Genomic DNA, 18,994 nt, shown 5'->3' with positions numbered 1-18,994 from the left:
GCAATGCCAGGTGAGTGCTATTTTCCTTTTGAATCATTGCACTGCATTTTTGTTTGGTTGGTTTTTTTTATTTTATCTCTCAGCATTCTTTGTGTATATGCTACAGTGAAATGTTTATTTCAGGTGTGAAATGTTTTATCTTTAAACTGCATGTGTTCTGGCTCTCTTCTTCTTGCATATTGTGGGACACCCAACAGAAACCATACAGTAATTCTGGTTTTGCAGGCAAAACAAAATGCTCAAAACAGCTTCTAGTAAGGTCGTATCATTTTTCAAGTGTCAGGCAGTATGGAAGAAACACCACTGAACATTATGATTCTGCTGATCTTTATAAATACAGAAAGGCTGAAGTGCACACATTGGCAGGTGTGTGTATCAGCACAGCTTTAGGACGACCTGATGCACAGCTACAAAGATGGTGCATCACATGAGGAAAAAGAAATAAAGCTGTTACTTCTGTATCACCTCTGACTGCAAAGGTTCAAATGGTAAGGTGACGTTTATGCCCCTGATTATTTATTACTGGAAAAGACTGCTGGAACAGGCTGATGCTAAACTTCAGAAAGAAAATGGGCATCTGCCTACATACAGGCAAAGTCCTCTCAGTAGAGAGAAGTACTTGGCCACTACTATCTGAGACCCTTAAATCCTTGATTGCCACTGATCAACATTTTGAAGCAGACAGACCAGCTGTCAGGGCTCTGTTCCTAGAAACCAGGACTCTGTTACGGTACTGCTGGGCTAGGTCCTAAAAAATGGCACTCTCAACAAAACCTGGTTTGGACCATTGTTTAGTGTGATGATGGTCTCTGAATGCCTCCAGAGAAAGACATGTGTCTCTGTGACACTGATGGCCCAGCTGATTAATGGGGAAAGTTGAGCAATATTAACCTGAGCTGGCCTAGAAGGATTCAGGATATCAGGAGTTAGAATCAGTGATGGTTTTGCTGCAATGGAAAACAGACATTTTCTTCTGAGGTCTCTGGGCATGAAACGGGAGATGTAAGGGGTTAACTCCTGATGCTGCTGACAGAGACACATACTTTCTTGTGCCTCCTGGCTTTTCTTTTGCTCTTTGATAAGCCACTCTCATAAGAGAACAGACTTGTTAAACTAAACCTCAGACAAGCTGAGGAGTGAAGGCAGTTTATTAGGTGTAGGTAACAGGTAAGGGGAAGCAATTCATGACAAGGTTGGAGGCTATTGACAAGTACCTGCTCACTGCATGTCCTAACAGTTTAGCGACAAGAGCCCAAACAGGATGAGAGAAGATGAGAGAGACTTCCTAGTGAACTACCTGTGGCATGGACCTTTCCCGAGTGTCCTATCTGGTCAGGGACACATCACTCTACCCTCTGTCTCTGAAACTAGGACACTGTTATAGATGCCCCTCTGACACAGCTGCAAGTCTCATGAGTTTGCCCATAATACCAGTGAATTATGGTTGGTTTTATCAAATTACTGTGTCATTAAATGCCTCAGTCTACGGAGTCTGGTATCCCCCCTCTCCTAAACTCAGAAATCATTAACTCAAACAGCTCCCATTCAAACAGAAATGTTTTAGAATAGTAGGACAACTAAAGCCTAGGAAAATCAGTCCAACCCAACCCAGCTTGTCTAAAGCAAATAGGCTTGAAAAAGTTAAATTTCCCCAGAGGAGAAGCAGAAATGTCTCCCCATCCCCAAATTTTATGGCTCATAATTTAAAGCCACTGAGAGACTCAGGATAGCCAGTTTCCCAGGTAAAAATACACACTTCTGAGTGAAGCTGAGAGTGGGGATAAGAAAGATGTATGTTACTACAGAAAAATGTAACCCTGAAGGAAGATTAAAAGACAGTGTCCAAAAGACTGGCTCAAGCACATTCAGAGAGTTCAGAGCAATAAAAGCCCTAAAACTGCAGCAGACCTTACATGCCCAAAAGTATACCTTTTTTCCCCCCAAATCTTATCAGACGTTTAATAAATGTTCCACAAATCTTGAATCTCAACATTACTAGGTAATCTGAGCAACACCTTTCTTTCACACTTGCAGGTCATTGGCACGACTGTTGTTCTACATTTCTCAGCACTTCCAGGTATTTTCTTACTCTGATTTAAGCAATTTATCCCATAAGGTATCAAGGCAGCAAAAATCACACCATGGCAGAAGGGCAAAATAAAACATCCTATTTGCTCAAATTCAAGATAAGCCTTTCTCTAGCTTTTCAGGAATGCAAATCTGATCCACCTTTTGGATACTGCACATCAAATTACCTTGTGTTCCCTGTCAGGAAAGCACTTGTGGTGAGACAGAAGGGCTGCTGAGCTGTCAGCTGAGTGGCAGCTGCTCATGCTGGCTGTCAGAATATTATCTTTCACTGAATATTAAACATTAGCTTTTACTGAACTGAATAAAATACCAAAAATGGAAACAAAGGTAGTTTCCTAAGTCAGGTACAAGAACACATGAGATCATCCTCATCTCTGACAATTACAAAGCACCCTTCTTCCTTTTTTCTCATGTTTTCTTGGTCATGCAATATATTTGTTATTTTGCAGGTGGTATATCTATATGGTCTGACACAAGGAGCAAGGAAGAAGGCATAGTCAGTTCGGCAAGAGACACAGAACAAAAACAGTCCAGGAGGGGGCTTGGGGCATAGGGTGGGTTGCAGGATTTGGTATTTCAGAGAAACAGTTGACAGAGAAGGCTCATATTCTGGTGCAGCCCTTTTCTGATTAAAACAAGGGGAGAGTAGCCAAATTGTGAGGAAGGTAGAGAAGGTCTATTCCAATATACAATACCAAACCTGTACATTTGCAATGTAATACAGCAGGCACAGCCTTCGGGAAGAGGTCCCTTCTGAGCACTGACATTTTCCACCTGTGATGCCTAACTAAATCCTTTCAGTTTTATGTGCTGGACTTCTACCACAGGATTATCACTGGCAGCTTATAATGGTAACATCCTTCAAAAAAATAATGTTATCTCATAATAGGTGCAAAGTATGTGAGCACTTTCCCTGACTTCCTGTGATTGTCCCGGAGATGTTTGCACCTCTGCCAGAGCTCCTTTCCCGTGCTGCAGCAGTGAGTCAGATCCTGGGAGTGCCTCCTCTCCTTCCCAATCTTCAAGAGACACTGACATTAAAATGCACTGCACTATCTCCTTTTTCCAGCAGCCAGGACAGGAGCACAAGAGCAAGGAGAAGCACAACACAGAGTCATGACAGGCAGATGTGGCACTAGAGAACTCCAGATGCAAAAATCGGTCAAAAGCTGAAGTTGTTGAAGGGCACAGTGGAATTCACACCAGCATTTTATTTGGAAATGTGACAACTAGTCAAGACTGCACAGGAAAAAAATAAGAAGCTTAAGAAAAAATTCAGCAAAAAATGTGCAAGACAGTGAGAAGACCGTAAGAAGTTGCATATGCCTCTCCACCTACATTTTGCAGGACAATTAATCTCAAATGATAGTACACTTGCTTTCAAAAAATTAATTAAAAGTGGACTGGGAGGCTGGAGAAATCAAAACAACATCTGCAGATGCAAAATCCAAAAGCTAAAACTTCTGTAACTGACTTTCAAGTTGCAGACAAGCCTTAGTAAAGTTCCACAAACTGTTTCTAGCATGATGTAGTAACAATGTGCAAGGCAGCTTGTAGGCATCTGTGCTGTGACAAGTCTACACTACAGAGCATTTTAGCAAAATTAAGATAGGAAAGAAAAAATTAAATGGGTAGACACAACAAGCCTTGTAAACATATAAAAAGATGGGGGAGAAGGAAGGAAGGGAGAAAATGCAGTAAACTAAAATATGATCAGTACCTTCACTATCATTTCATGGCTGCTATAGATAATGTATTTACCTTCTCCTTTGCTTTAAATCTGAATCTTCGCCACTGTTTTGATTTTTCCTGTGACATTAAGGAAGTTTTACTGAAATACTATCAGGTCACTTAACACAAATACACAAAAACTCCCATCTTTAAAAAAAAAACCCAACCACAACTTTACAAAGGTTATTTTCAGCATGATTTAAGGCAGAGAAAAAAGGGCACGTGCTTATTTTAAACTTTTCACGCCACCTCTACAATAAGTTGTAAAGGCATGATCCCATTCAAGCTCTCATTGCAAACCCCCGACTTGCAAGGTTAAGCATAGTGTGCTGGCCTTTAGAGTTTCCTGCTGTTTCCAGCATAGCAAAGCCTGATGTCTTCCTCTTAATTCCAGCAAAGAGTACATAAACAACAGAGCTATTACCAAGATTCAGGAAGACATAATTAGGTTAGAATCTACCTACTATTGTCAGCCTTCACAGTCTCACGTAAGAGATAAGACCTTTAAGAACAATCTGTTGGTGTGGTGGCCCAAGAGAACACTTGCTATTGGCATGACCACCTGTCCACTGAGTAGATCAGCCAAATGCAAATCCCAGATGATAAACACTTTGCATCTTAAAAAAAACTTCCTGCTGCGTAGTGCACAAATACTGTTCTTTTCTTGGTACAACACAGTTTGGCACTGCACATCTCTATTCCTTTGCTTTTACAAAGCCCAACAAGTCCTTCTGACAACTAAGCTAGCAATGAATCAGAAAACCCATTCACGAAAAACACTGCTATTAACACTTACAAGGGCTCTATCCATCAGGGCAAATCAACATAACTCTATTGACTTAAGAGAGAGCTACACTGATTTACTTTAACTCGGGTATGAGGTCACTAAGCATTCACCACGGGTGAGTTTCTTCACTCCTGTTCTAAATAGCTAATGGCAGATAAAAGGTCTGGAGCGGCTCCAAAACCTGACAAGTATAAAAGCTCCACATCCAACCAGGTTTCCTCATAGATCTACCTATGTTGTCAGAGACCCCTTGGCAAACCCTGGCTTTGAAAGCCAAACAGGTAGTCACTTCAGAGATGTCAGAAGGAGATGTAACTCCCAGGTACTGGCTCGTAAAGCAGTCCTAGAAGACTGAATATGGCACAGTAGCTATGCTTCCCTATACTTCAGAACAGATCACAGCACCAGGGTACCTCAGTGATGAAAGCAGCTTCTCAGTAGGACAAATCATCCCAGGTAATAATACATTGTCTGTCAAAACTATATCACTTCTGAACTGTCCCTGTAATTTGCATTTTGGACATACTCCAGGACACACAGGACAGAATCTCTATCCATTTAATTTTACTTCTCTAAGTTACTCAATTCAGCATGTACCCCTTAAAAAAAACATTAAGTATCTCATAGCTGTATTTTTGCTGGCATCTCCTCCAATGTAAAGTAATTCACACATGGGACTGTTGAAGACAGCTTTATGGCTCATTCATTTCATCTTTGTTGCACTTAAAGCAAAGCAATGTATTTAAAACAAAATACTGCTCTGTATTAGAAGCTCATTGTCAAGCAAGCAACATCCATCAATCCTTTCCTTCACCAGGGAAAAACAGCTGCCGCAACTGAAAGTATCTTGCACGTGCAAATAATGCAATTTCTCCTATTTTTAACATCATTTTCCCAGTACCCAGAACTGCACAAAAGCAAAAAGCCTGACCAAAGCTTCCTTTCCAAAAGCAGATCTGATATTCTTCCTCAGGATTTTTTTGGACTAACAACTGACCCCTAGAGTACCCCTTTTCCCAGGACCCAGCTGTGTCTCCAAGAGCCTTTACTGAACACAGAGCATGTAGCACCTCAAGCTTTCTACTGTGAGAAGCTAACAGTAAACCCCAGGACTCTTACCTCCTCCGGACTGGCTGCCCAGACTCATTCTCGCTGCCACCTGATGGGTTCCGTCGCCGAGAGTAAGGAAACTTTGGTGATTTATTGCGGTCACTGGCAGAATTATACAGCCCACTAGGGTTAAAAAAGAATGGCAAACAGTCAGCTTTAAAACTTCCAAGAGAGTTAGGCCAGCTAACTGAGATTCAGCTTAGAAAAATCAGAATACTCACATCCACACACTTATATACATATTCAGCTATAAATGCACGTATGTGTGTGTGCACGGGCTATGTAAATACAGATGGTACTGCTTTCCAACAATAAATATTTTACACTGAACCTTGAAAATGTAGGAGAGAGACCTCTTAGTCTAAGAGCTCTAAGCTTATAAAATGTAGAACCAAGTATACACCTATTCTTTTAACGTAATAAAATTTCTGTGCTTTATCCAGCACAGAATAACCCCTGAGTTATCCAACCCAGAGCTAGGCATTCAAATGTACCTCTATTCTTTATGTTTTCCACAGATGTGAGTATGAAAACACTGCTCCTGTCACGACACACATCTTCATCACAGAGCTAGTGCTTAGGACACTGAAACAATTTTAGCTCCAGCTCTCCGCTGTTCATCCACAAAACCCCCTGCCAATGGTGTGGACATATTTCAAGCTTCAGGTTATGTACTTAAGCTTGCACACAACCCAGTGGGTTAGGTTGTTACTGAGTTAGATGTAGATTATCAAATCCCTGTATGGATTATCCTGTGATACCTTCCTACAGAAGTGCAAGGACCGCTTCCAACAGTGTAACAGAGCCTGCGATGGAGTACACATCACTCTTAAGGTGGTCTACTGATGTTCCATGACATTTTAGAGGAAGGATGCTAAACTCAAGCACGCATTTTTGTCTAACATCACTTAGCCCTTTTCACAACAACTATGTGGAAAATACAATATTCTCACCAAATTCCAGATGAGGTATTTCTTTCTGCTTTCCTAAAACCCTCTGGCCTTCAAATTGGACAAATTCTTCTCCACCTGCTTATGCAGACTGGTGATTACAGCACTGCTCTGCACAGCTGAAAAGTTGCCACAGTTCATCTCAATGAGAATTACTATGATAAGCTGTGAAAGCCTCTGTGCAGCATACAGCCTGCTTATGTGTCTAAAACTGTGCAGTCCTTTAGAACAGATGGACTTGCAAAAACTCAATTCTACCATTTTTTGTCTCCTGGGGGATCAAACTTCCTCCTGTCCTGACAGCAATTTTAACACTGGAGCCATAATGTGACAAGCTGACACCACTTCTTTAAAAATCACAAATAAACGTCTATCCTAGCAAAAGAATATTTGCACACTGCCTTGTCCTTACTCTGAAAACTCCTGCTGTTTACAGGAGCACACAGGGTAAATCATCATGGCACCCCAAAAGACACACCATATATAGGTCCGAAGCATCACATAAAGGCAGGACCGTATTGGATTACACTTAATGTGCTGTCTAGTTCAGTGGCCTGTTTCCAACAGTAGCCGTAAGCAACCATCTACAGGAAGCAAAAAGTTGAATACGTACGACAGCTCCCCAGTACTCTCTCAGTCCCCCACTACTCGCAGTCCAGGGGACTTACTGAGCCAGCTGCTATACCTCTGGGTTCAGAAGCCCTTGGGGATTTCTCTTCCATGATTTGCCCAGCTTCTCCCAGGAATCCACTAACTTCCAGCACCCCTTGTAAAGGAGGACCACAGGTCTCCTACTCACAGCAAGCTACTACTTACTCACTGCCTTTCTCAAAGATTTTAAACAACCTCTAATAGCTTCATCTGAAGATTCCAAGTTCTTATGCTGGAAAAATACAATCCTGATCTCTTTCTCCTTTCTCTGTACTACTAATGATTTTCTAAACCACACCCCCTGAAATTATCCCTTTTCCAGACTGAAGGAAGAGTCCTGCCTGGCTTTTGCCATTCCTCCTTGTACAGATTTCCTGCACAGCCATTCACACCTTTGATTACCCTTGCTGTCCCTCTCAAAGCCTTTTTCTTTTGCCAGGATAAGGACATTAGAACTGCACTCACAATTCATGGAGCAAATATGTGATCCACAAATTTATGTAATAGCATAATGCTATTCTCTTGCTTTCCTAATAATGGCTAATTGTTTCTCTGACTGCTACATAGTTGATGTTTTCACAAAGTTATCCATCATAACTCCACAGCACCTCATTTTACTCAGAAACCTAGGGTTATTTTTTTGCACCCCCACCTTCCCCTCCACCCCCCCCTCCGCCCCAGCCCCCCCCCCCCAGCCCCCCCCCCCCCCCACCTCCGTGCCCCTCTTTACACTTACTTGCCATCATCCACCATCTAGTGACTTGTCGCTCATACTTTAGGGATCTTTCTGCCACCCTTCACAGACAACTTTCACTATCCTAAACAATTGTCTCCCACCATCAAACTTTATCACCCCTTTTCCAGGTCTTTGACAAATACACTCAAAAGCAGAAGTCTAGGAACAGATCTCTGTAGAAAGCCACTGGTGGCTGTCATCCACTGACCACTTCCTCCTACACTTACTTTCCTAATTTTTAACTGATTAGTTATCCATGACAGGACCTATCCTCTTATATGCAATACAGATTTACTGTGGCCCTGTTAATACATTAATATGTTCTATCAATATCATTCAACCTATTGCCATGGCATGGTATTTACCATTGCACAATACCTAAGACATCATGCCTCGCCTTACCTCTGTGGGCCATTTTCCTCCCATGGTGCGCTTGTTTTACTTCTTTGGGTTTCTGGATTATTTTCATTTTTCATCTTTTTAAAGCTAAATAAAAGTACAGATATATATATTTTTTTTAAACCCATAGTGTACAGATCACATGTTTTCTCCCCCTGATCTCTTAAAAATTAATCTTAAAGGCATACAGTCATTACAGAGACCCACACTGGCATATAACTATTTGCCTGCTATGTGAAAGAGGGCAAACAGCTGCTTCGTTGAAGAACCTCTCCTAGAAAGAGAGGTTGAAGCGGAGGGGGGTGGGGGGTGGGGGTGGGAATCAGCTCTACAAGCTCATAATTACAGTGGCACTGAGTCAGAAAAAAGGTCAATCGTCTCAGAATAAACAAGAACAGATGCTTAGGCAAAAAGTCAAAAGGGAAAATATACAATATGCTCTCACAGTCTTGCACAACATGCAGTTAACAGATTATTGAACCAGAGGCTTTATCTGCTTTTTATTCTACATAGCTCTTGATGGAACTTTCTTCCACAGATTTACTTAAAAACCTCCTGAACATTTTTTAATTTTTGGCATAAATAGTGTCTGGTAGCAGTATGCTCCAGTATTTAACTATGGCACAAACAATTATTTAATTTTATTTAAAAACTTCCACCTGGTTCAAAACTTCCATCCTGTATACCTGACTAGATCTGTGCTTAGAGAAAGAAAAAAAGCCCTATGAATGATGGTTCCCTAATCACAAACTCCAGCCCATAGCTTATTTTTTTTATACATTTTTAACAACTGTCTCAACTCTTTTCCAAGTGAAAGAATCACAGACTGTTTAATCGTTCCCAGTATAGAAGTCACCACATACCTCTGAATATCCTTCTTTAAGATGGGAGCAACAAAGGCAGGGGTGATAACTATTCAAAACACGACAGACTACAGGTTCACAGAGTAGCATATTCTTCTCATTCCTTCCCCAGTAACTCCTTATGTTTTCTTTTTGCTAGACACTGAGCATAGATCTGACAATGTGAAAGAACTGTCTTCACTGACTGCTGTCAGGTAAAGTACCAAGACAGTCAAGATAGTCATCTGGCTTGAAAGATGTGTCAAGTGTTTGTAACCAGTCTCCTATGGTACCCAGGGGAGATGAGGAGAAAAACAGCAGGATGCTCCAATTCTTCCTTTATTCCTACCATTCTCACAGCGTCAGGTTTTACAACCTCCAACCTATTAATGCTCCTAGATAGCCTGCACACTGCAACTCCAAGTGCTGGCAAGTGGCTTCCAGCTGATGTGTGCTTTTGCACCCATCTTCTCACCAATGGCTAGTCATGCTTTTCCTCCATCATCATCTCTAGAGCTCGCTTTCTACATGAACAAGCAGGTCACCTGATACAGAACTACGTAGCCATATTGATTTCCGCTAAGCTCTTCAAGAAGTATTACTGACAGCAACGCACAACATATCTTTCCAAAGTGTAACTTAAGCAGAAAAGAAAAGCTTTACAGATGCTTACAGAGAGAAGGACATAAGCCAGAGTTTCTTGCTGAGAGCAGGAGGTGACAGACTTGGCTTTATGAAGGAATTGTGGCTACTTAACTCACTAATCCACTTTTAACCTCAGCCTTTGGTTACTACAGGTCACCGAGTTAATCATTTAATTCTCACACAGTGAACAAAATGCAAAGCTACAGTAAGTCAGCAGGAAAAGAAATTAAATTACACTTTATCAGGTGAATCATTTTCTTCATACTGCACCCAACTGACTCACGTGTATACAATCTATTCCCAGGCTTAAAAATATGTGCTTACTACAGACTAAGCAAGTAACTCAGGTAAGTATGTTTCAGTCCTGTATTGCAAAAAGCAATTGTTTTCACCCAGCATAAACTACCAATACTTAGACTGAAGTTGGTCTTAAAAGAAATGTGAATAGTGTTCTCAAATCTTAAATAAGAGAGAGAAAAATTATCCTGGGAGGTGAATTCAGTGCATTATATTCCTAGGGCATTATTCACTCAGAGCAAAAACACACTTTACAGCTAGAGAGCTAGAGCACAGCAGCATTTCAGATACTAGTATTATCTCCAGGAATGCAGTTGCAAAAGGGACCGAGATAGTTCAAAGTATCTGAAATTCATGTGAGATTAACTGTTGTTGGAGGGTTTTATAGTTTACCTTGAATTTATACCACTTACACAGAAGTAACCAACTACGTATTTCAACAGTGCATGAGATGTTAGAAGTACAAAAACTCAGCTCCTAAGAGCTGCTGAAAGATGCTTTGCAAGCATGACTGACAATTAATGCAAGAATTACATAGGATTGAGTAAACTACCAAACTGTAAACACTTCACAAAGTATGTGTGCTGCCTGGCAGACCTGAAAGGTGTTTTACATGTGCAGAGAGAGACACAGAGAAAAACAAATCAATTTCTAAATAGAAAGCATGCAAGAAAAACAACTTCCAACATTTTTTTGCTGGAAGTGACTAACACTATTTAAAACCATGACTCGGTGAGAATCTGCCTGTGAATTGCTTTTAAACTGTGCAGATAAGAAACTAAACTCAGAAACCTCGAAGCTGCCATGTTGAGAGCCCCTTGTTTTGGTTCTTGCTCTACAGCCTGCCCATGCATTTCTTTTTAACAGTTCATTGCTAGAAATTTATACAGAGCATGTGGAGCACAAGCTGTAGCAAAGGGGTCCTATCCCTTCCCCATATGATCATCTCTGCACTATGGAATAAAGGGTACCTCTTGCTTTGTACTCCTCTCTCATAACAAGTCCCAAAATGACAGAATGGTTGGGGCGAGGAGGGACCTCTGGCTGTCATCTGGTCCCACCTCCCTGCTCAAGCAGGGCCACCTACAGCTGGGTGCCCAGGGCCATTCCCATATGGCTTTTGAGGAAGGAGACTCCACCACCTCCCTGGGCAACCTGTGCCAGCGCTCGGTCACCCTCACAGTGAAAGAGTGTTTTCTGATGTTGAGAGGGAACGTCCTGTGTTTCAGTCCGTGCCCACTGCCTCTGGTCCTGCCACTGGGCACCACTGACAAGAGCCTGGCTCTGTCCTCTTGGCACCCTCCCTGCAGGTATTTATATGCCTTTGTAGTGTTTTCTGCTCAATAACCTAGCTTCAGCATGACCAAATGGCAAAATCATAAACTTTCTTTTAGCCCACGGGTTAGAACATTCGATTTAACCTCCCTCAAATTGAGGAAGCAGTTAAACTCAGCTCTTCTTTTTGGGGGCAACTGTTCTAAATATTAGGCAATAGGAAACACTGTCCACCAAGTATTTGCATTAATGTTTTAGACCCTTCTTCCAAGGTCAGCCCTGATACCTAGGATGTGAAGCCCACAGCTTCAATGGAGAGATAAGGCCAGTTACTCAGCTCAGAAAAACCTGTCAGGGTCACTGGGCATGCAGAGACAGACATTCAGGCAACTAAGCAAAAGAAGTTAGGTGCTGAGTTTTTGACTCGTTGTTTTGTCAGATCACTCTGTTTTGATTCAGGCACCCAAATTCCACCTAAAAGTAAGGCTGGGGATATAAATCGCCTTCTGAATCTGAGCCTCACCTCCTTCTCTCAAATATGCCTAATAACCAGAAATGCGTACTTCAGCACTGATAGTTAAAGACAGCAGACCACAGAAGTCCAGAGGAGCCCTGGCAGTTCACTGTTCCTAAGGATCAGGCACAAACACTCGTAAGTTTTGTTCTGGATTTAACAGTGTAACAGGTAGTGGACTGCAAGACGAACAGCACTACTAGAAGAGTGGCCATGCCCAGGTCTTCCCTGCCCACGCATCCCAAGCAGAGCTTGCCCTGTGCAGAGGCAAAGACCCATGCCCGGAGGGCCCTGCTAGCCAGCCCACAGCTCCCAGGGGACAGACACATAGGACTTCACCAGACTATCCTGACCAGTGCCCCTTGGGTCATTATCTGTTTTTTTCATGTTTAAAACTGAGACTGTTTGCTTTCCCATTAACTTGTCCTGATTCATGGGTTTCCAAAGCCCTGTTCCAGGTTCATCAGAAGATGAGGGTTTGTTAAAATGAATTACTGGGCAACACTCTCTGACCTTTGTCAGCAGAAGATCAGATAGTTCTGAACTTAAGGGCAGGATAAACTGTTACTATGATTACTAAATGTGTTCCTCTATCCAATGCAATACACAGTCTCTTAAAATCTGGAAGGGAACTGCTGGTCCACGTACCTTTTCACAGGGGAAGGTGCAATAATTTTGGTAGTTCCTTCATTTTCCCCATTTGTTGTAATCTGGCTCATGTTCTTAGATCCTGAAAAAAAAACAAACCACAAATAGAACAGTCCTGTAGCACATATGCTTGCACCCCTATTCAGCATAACCACCTACTGAACACAGTGCAGCATGAGACATAAAATGATACACAAGACATCTGGTGCACGCTCTGCTTGTTAAGGGTGTATAAGGATCACACTTTTGTATCCTATCCTTATTTCTAGCTATACCACATTGCAAGAAAGTTTAACATGAGGGGCATTCATTACTCTTCCACATGAGACAGAGGATTTTGAAGCTTTTGTTCTCAAATGGATACTATGCAATTGGCAGCAGAAGGGAATTCCCTGCTTAGTCACCAATGAGAAGAAAGGTGTGAGGAGAATACAGGGTATGAAAAAGCTTGGGAATCTCCAATGCAGTAACTATGGCCTCTAAAACAGTCACTAGATTAGATAGTAAAGCAAGATGAATATGTTTGTTCTAAGAAACCATTTCAAACTGATGTGGCAACACACTGCAACACAACGCTCATAAATCCTAAGTTTTCCTAAAGCCAGGAAAATAATAACTGTAAATCAATGGATTAGAAAACTAATTATGTAAATAGAGACAATAAAGATATTCTGACAGAGACAGCTAAGCATCAGTTTCAATGAGTCAGCAACTTTCGGCCAATATTTGAAAGTTATCTGCCTAGTTTCCAATTTTGTGTCAAATACTCTTTCCATTTTTATCTTGCACTTTTCAAACTGTTGGCACTTAAGTCCCCAGCTGAGCCATGAAAGGGAACCTGAGGAATCAGGAAGAACATGCACTTTCCCCTCTTTTTGAGACCCCATGTAACAGGCTTCAAAGAAACAGATTTGTGTATTTATGATTTAGGAGCACTGAGGGCCAAGGAAATCTGGATATTTCATACTGGCTTAATGTCAAAATGGAATGATAAGATTATGCTCTACAGATGTATACAGCTCAGTATCATGAACAAAAAAAGAACTGTTCTGTTCAGCTTGGTATGTAGTAATATATCAATCAAGACAGGTTTGTTCCTACTGGTGCTATGATTTTAGTTTCTCTGCTGAACTATTAGTATTAATCTGTAATTCTTCTTCAGTTCACACATTCTTTTTCCATCTAACTGGCAATTTCAGTCATTTCTTACAAAACTGTTACCACTTCCAGAAACAGATGTTAAGTAAAACAACAAAGCAACATCACTGATGATGTACATCAGCTCTGGACAGAATTCTGAGCATGTTCATTGAAGATAATGAAACAGATTGACTGAACCCTGTAAGACTGCTAACAAGGAAATACTGTGCCCTCTGGGCACAAGCAACAGCATCACAGCGTTGTTAATATAGTGGTAAAAACTCAAAAGCCTTTTTGTTTGGCTAAAACTAAAATACAATGTCTTATATTAAGCCATGGCAAGATTTTGCATTATTAGCCTTCTCCACAATCATAGAGGAAGAACTCCTCCACAATCTCCCTCAACTTTCTATACCACCCCTTTGACATACAAAGTCTCTGGACTCTCCTCTACTTCAACACAAATACTTGAGACATCCTAAGGCATTTTGTCTGGCCATCAATTGCTTCTTATACAGGTTAAATCTGCTTGTTTTCTGCAGATGCCTCATACACTGCAGAGGGACTTAAGCAGCATTAGTCCCTTTGTTTAAGGAATTCAGCCAAGCCCTTTACATGTTTGACCATGCCACTTCTAATGATGTAGTTTACTCTTTTCCCTAGCCCATTTCAGACTAATGTCTGGCAAGGAAGGGTAGCAGCCTGGGTCCTGTCTTGTACCGTATTTGCTCCTTCAAGTCACTTTTTGTTGTTTATGCAAGCATAAGCACTAGGAAGAATTTGGAATATTCTGAAGAAGGAAATGGAGAATGAGCACAGATTCACAGACAGAAAGGAAAGTAAAGTTTTGGCATTCTGAACGAATCCTCTATTTTATACAATATGAGACAACCAACCCTCCAGACTCTCTGAAGCACTGCACATCTGCATATACAGTTATCTTCTGTTTTCAAGAATGAAGCAACAGCTACACTGCCACTATGACCTGCTTGGTAAAATGACAGAATTACTGAACAAAAAAGTGTATTGAATTAATGTGGATGAGAAAATGATCAGAAAAAGAATCACCAATCTTCATTAAGGCCATAAAAGACTGCTACAAAAATTCTTCCTCTGACCTCTAAAGAGAGAAGGATGCCTACAGTCAAAAATCACAAATAAAGATGACAGCACTAAGAACAGGAAATGGAAATTTCCCACCTTTAAGGAAAGTACCGGTAGTGAAATGAAAATGGAGTAGGTCAAAGTGTTGAACTACAAGGATATCTCAGGGTTTCGGACCATATTTTTTTGCCTGCACATACATTTAGCTTGCATTTCCTAGGCCACCAAATACATAAGATAAAATAACCCACTATAGTAACTTGGCCCACAGAAGTACTGAAATCAGCAAAGATATGACTTCTTATGACAAAGGAAATAATTGCAGTACTTCACATATTACTGTGTGAGTGAGGTAGCTTCCAATTAAGCTCCTCAGAGTGCTCATAACTTGATGAAGCAGTAAGAACTCATGCTCCAAAACATGTCACAGCAATGAAACAACTGCCAGAAAAAGATCCAATGGTCAAGTGCTACAAAAGTAATAGCTACCTCCAGAACTGATCCTTTGCTATGTTTGGCAATAGCCTTACCATTCTGCTGACACACAGTCCTCTCTGGGTGTCAGGCAATGCGGGGTTATGAGATGCAGAGTCAGTCCACCCAAGTGCAGAAAGTTTGTGATGCCTTTGCAACTCCTTCAGCACCCTGCACAAAGGCTGCACCTCAGCTTTTGGAGCAGCCAGGACCAGTAAATCCTTAAAAAAGAAGCAGCTTCTTCTCATTGTTGAGTTCCCTGGTTACCACTCTACTATTTTAACAAGTACTTAGTTGAGGAAACACCAAAGAAAGGACAACATACCAGTGACCATCACACACAGGCAGAATCTACCCAGAAATATAAATACGTTTCTACTGAGACAAGACCTCATATTAGCCATGTTTGACTCCACTGCTGCCCACAATGAGGACCTTTGCTTTGCTTTTTGGAAAAGAAAAAAGCTCTTGCTGTACCATTCTTTTGTACAAATAATTAATTAGGATTTTTCTATCCACACTTACAGAAACTGTAATAATTGCCTTTAAGTACATTCCACCTCGTGTATCTTTTACTAACTACAGTACTGTTCTACAAACATCCACCTCTGTACAATAAAGCATCCCTAATATAAAAGAATAGACTCCAGAAAAACTGTCCAAACAGTAAACCCTTTGCAATAACTTATCTATACCACTGTTTCTTGCATGCCAAGGTAATAGGCCTCTCAAAAATACCTTAGATAGCTGGAAATCTTGAACATCTCACTTGTAGCAGGTTTTCTTGGTTGTTTACCTTTTTCAGATAAGTTACTGTCAGCATTCACTGCACTGAACTTTTCCAGTAAGGTGAATGCACACACTTAGATACTTTTAGAGCCATCTTGATGCTGATTTGTGCATTCAATTTAAATAGACTATTACATTTTAAAAAACTCAAATGTCCAAAACCTCAGGAGCCTGGCAAGCTAATTAGCTTGTCATGCCTGTTTCTTATCAACTAAGGCCATTTTACTGACGTTATCTGGCAGTAGTGTTTGTATTTAAATCTATTAATGAGAGCAGAAGATAGTGTGATCAAAAGGAAAACATGCAGTATGAGCTCATGCTTTGCACCGTGTGTTACTAAGAGCCTATAAAAATGAATGGACTTCCATACATCCACACTAGCATAGCCTACTCTCTGATAATGTTTATTTTCCAAACTAGTTTCCAAACCTGTAGCTTCAAGGGTTTATGCATCTCACACTGATGCAGGATGTTTTTCTGAGTACAATGGCATTGCTGTTTCTTTGCCCAATTGTTTGCTGATCAGTGGTGGATGGGGGGTGCTGTATGTTGCAAAATGTGTGAGAAACTGCTTTTTGATGGCCTTGCAGTTTCTGGGCCATCCTGGATGAGCCCCCACTGAAGAAGATAAGGACTTTAGCCCTTTTAGGTAACCTAGTTTAGAAGTATCCATGTGAAACGTCAAAATGTAAGCACAGATAATAGAAGCACTAACGAGCATTCTTTAGGATAAGATGTATCAAACATGCAGAAGATCACACTGCACAGAATCATCCAAGAAGGGTCAAGTAGCAGACAAGTGAGGAAGACTACGGAAGACCACCAGAGGACTCCTGAAGACCACCGGAGACCTTCAATGTGCCTGTGTAAAGGGCATTTGCATATGCTAATAGTTTGCCTGAAAACTAATGAATATGTACAAAATTTCTCAGAAATCTAGTGAATATGTATGTCGAACATGTACTTAACCTGCACAATTAGGCCTGACGGGTGTGCACGATAGGTGGAGCGATCCCCCATGCACCCAGTGCTGCAATAAAGAATGTCTGCTTTCTAAAACTCCAAGATTGAGTCTTAGAGAGTTTCTTCAACCAGCTTTTTCGGTATCAACATCACATGCACAAAATGCAGAAGCAGTCACTTCCATCCTTTTACAAAACCTGGGATTTAAAATCAACTTTAAAATTTAAATCTCAAAGTAAATAAGTAAATAAATAAAATTACCCCAAGATTCATTTTCTAAAATTTAACTTTCAAACCCAATCTCACAATTTTCTGGGAAAAGATTCATGACTTTGAATGCACAAGACCAACAGTTCTATCTACCATGACAGAGGTTGGTGAAGCAGGGTACTGACAGGCGTCTGTGGTACTATGTTAAGTTAGTAAGGGCAGGGACTGTGACTGCCTGTGATTGCTTAGGGACTATTATAATACAGACAGTACTGTAATTTTAATACCCACTCCCGATTCTCCACCTGGCTTTTAAATCAGAATGGCAGCACTTACTTTACACTAGTTTATACAACTGCCCAGTCTGCAAGGCAGGAACAAATCAAGTCCTCAGCTACCAAACAACAACAAAGCCTAAGCAATGTGTTTTCCCCTGCTGAATAAACTCAGACCCACAGCAACAGGTCTGGTCACATCCATGTTTGTCCAGATAGGACGTTCCCAAGGAGCTTTTCTTGTGCAGCATTCAGCCAAAAGAATAACAAACGCTTTCACCCTACACACTGTTGTGAAAGCTGAACATTATCATCAGTCTTGCCTTAAGAGGGTAAGACAGAATAATGAGAGGTCCTGTTCCATGTTTGAGTTTGTGATTTGCAACCAGAACAAAATGCAACTGTAATTCTTTCTCAGTTGAAATGAAATGGGGAGAATAAGCAAATGAAACAAGCTATGCATATCTCATATGCAAGACTTTACAAAACAAAACAAAACATGCTTCTCCAACTAAACACCAACTTGAACACCAACTCAAACATACACCAAAAAAAATAATAATGCACTAATATAAAAACATTGATTGCATAGCCACTGAAGTTTTCTGGTCTGATTTTTCCACCCTAGAACAACTGAGATATGAAACGTATTAAGCAAGTGACAAAAGGGAGGTTACTGCATTTTAAACCACCATGATCTGGATTCTAGGAAAATAATCTGCCATGCTAAAGCCCAACTGTCTAAACTTGTCTACCCAGTCAGGGGAATCAGTCAACAGCAGTGGCTTTTATACAAGAAAGCTAGTTTCTCTCTGTTCACAGTATCTTCTTCAATCCCTCTTAAAGCACAAATATTTTTACTGAAAACATAAAAGTAAATATTTTCTATTGTCTTGACATCCACTCCAACTCTAAACCCAGAGTTCACTAAGTGGCTGCAGTCTTAATGACGTCAGCGTACTTTAATGGACCAGTGAGAAAAAGGAATATTATTAGTCGCTCAGCTCTGCAGAAGATAGCTACCTCTACCTTCAGGTGACGGAAAAAAATACAAAAACCACATACCATGTAACTGCTTATAACACCAGAACATGTATACAAAAAGAAGGAACATGGGAAAACATTTTAATGAGATGCCAGAGGTCAGAGGCTTTAGCACTTGACACACTTCTATAGTGGAGGCAATGCAGACTGCACATGCAGTATGTATTTGTAGCTATTGGGTCATCTAATTGCCCCCAAAACCACTGCTGTGGCTAGTCCCATTACTGGCACCAACAGATAAAAAACAAAACCAGAATGGCTAATCGAACTGGCTGCAGAAAGGATGCCTTTCATGCACTTAGCTTTGCAGTCTTCAGGA

The 18,994-nt window shown here is 40.9% G+C and overlaps 1 protein-coding gene across 6 annotated transcripts in view; it reads right to left on the bottom strand.

Annotated features, from left to right (window-relative positions):
• EPB41L4A (erythrocyte membrane protein band 4.1 like 4A) overlaps positions 1-18,994 on the bottom strand; it is a 138,488-nt gene that overhangs the window by 19,709 nt on the left and 99,785 nt on the right. For 4 of the 6 annotated variants that reach the window (XM_049794843.1, XM_049794842.1, XM_049794845.1 and 1 more), the window contains 4 exons: positions 12,677-12,758; positions 8,459-8,542; positions 5,729-5,842; positions 3,853-3,900 (listed from right to left, as the gene is read on the bottom strand). In XM_049794843.1, coding sequence (XP_049650800.1) covers positions 3,853-3,900; positions 5,729-5,842; positions 8,459-8,542; positions 12,677-12,758 — 328 coding nt within the window. The remainder of the gene's footprint in view (positions 1-3,852; positions 3,901-5,728; positions 5,843-8,458; positions 8,543-12,676; positions 12,759-18,994) is intronic. The other 2 variants (XM_049794844.1, XM_049794846.1) reach the window with 2 other exon arrangements.

This window comes from Accipiter gentilis, chromosome Z (assembly GCF_929443795.1).
Source record: "Accipiter gentilis chromosome Z, bAccGen1.1, whole genome shotgun sequence".
NCBI classification, from domain to species: domain Eukaryota; kingdom Metazoa; phylum Chordata; class Aves; order Accipitriformes; family Accipitridae; genus Astur; species Astur gentilis.
Note: the sequence above shows the minus strand (reverse complement) of the source record. Positions and strands in the feature narration are given on the sequence as shown.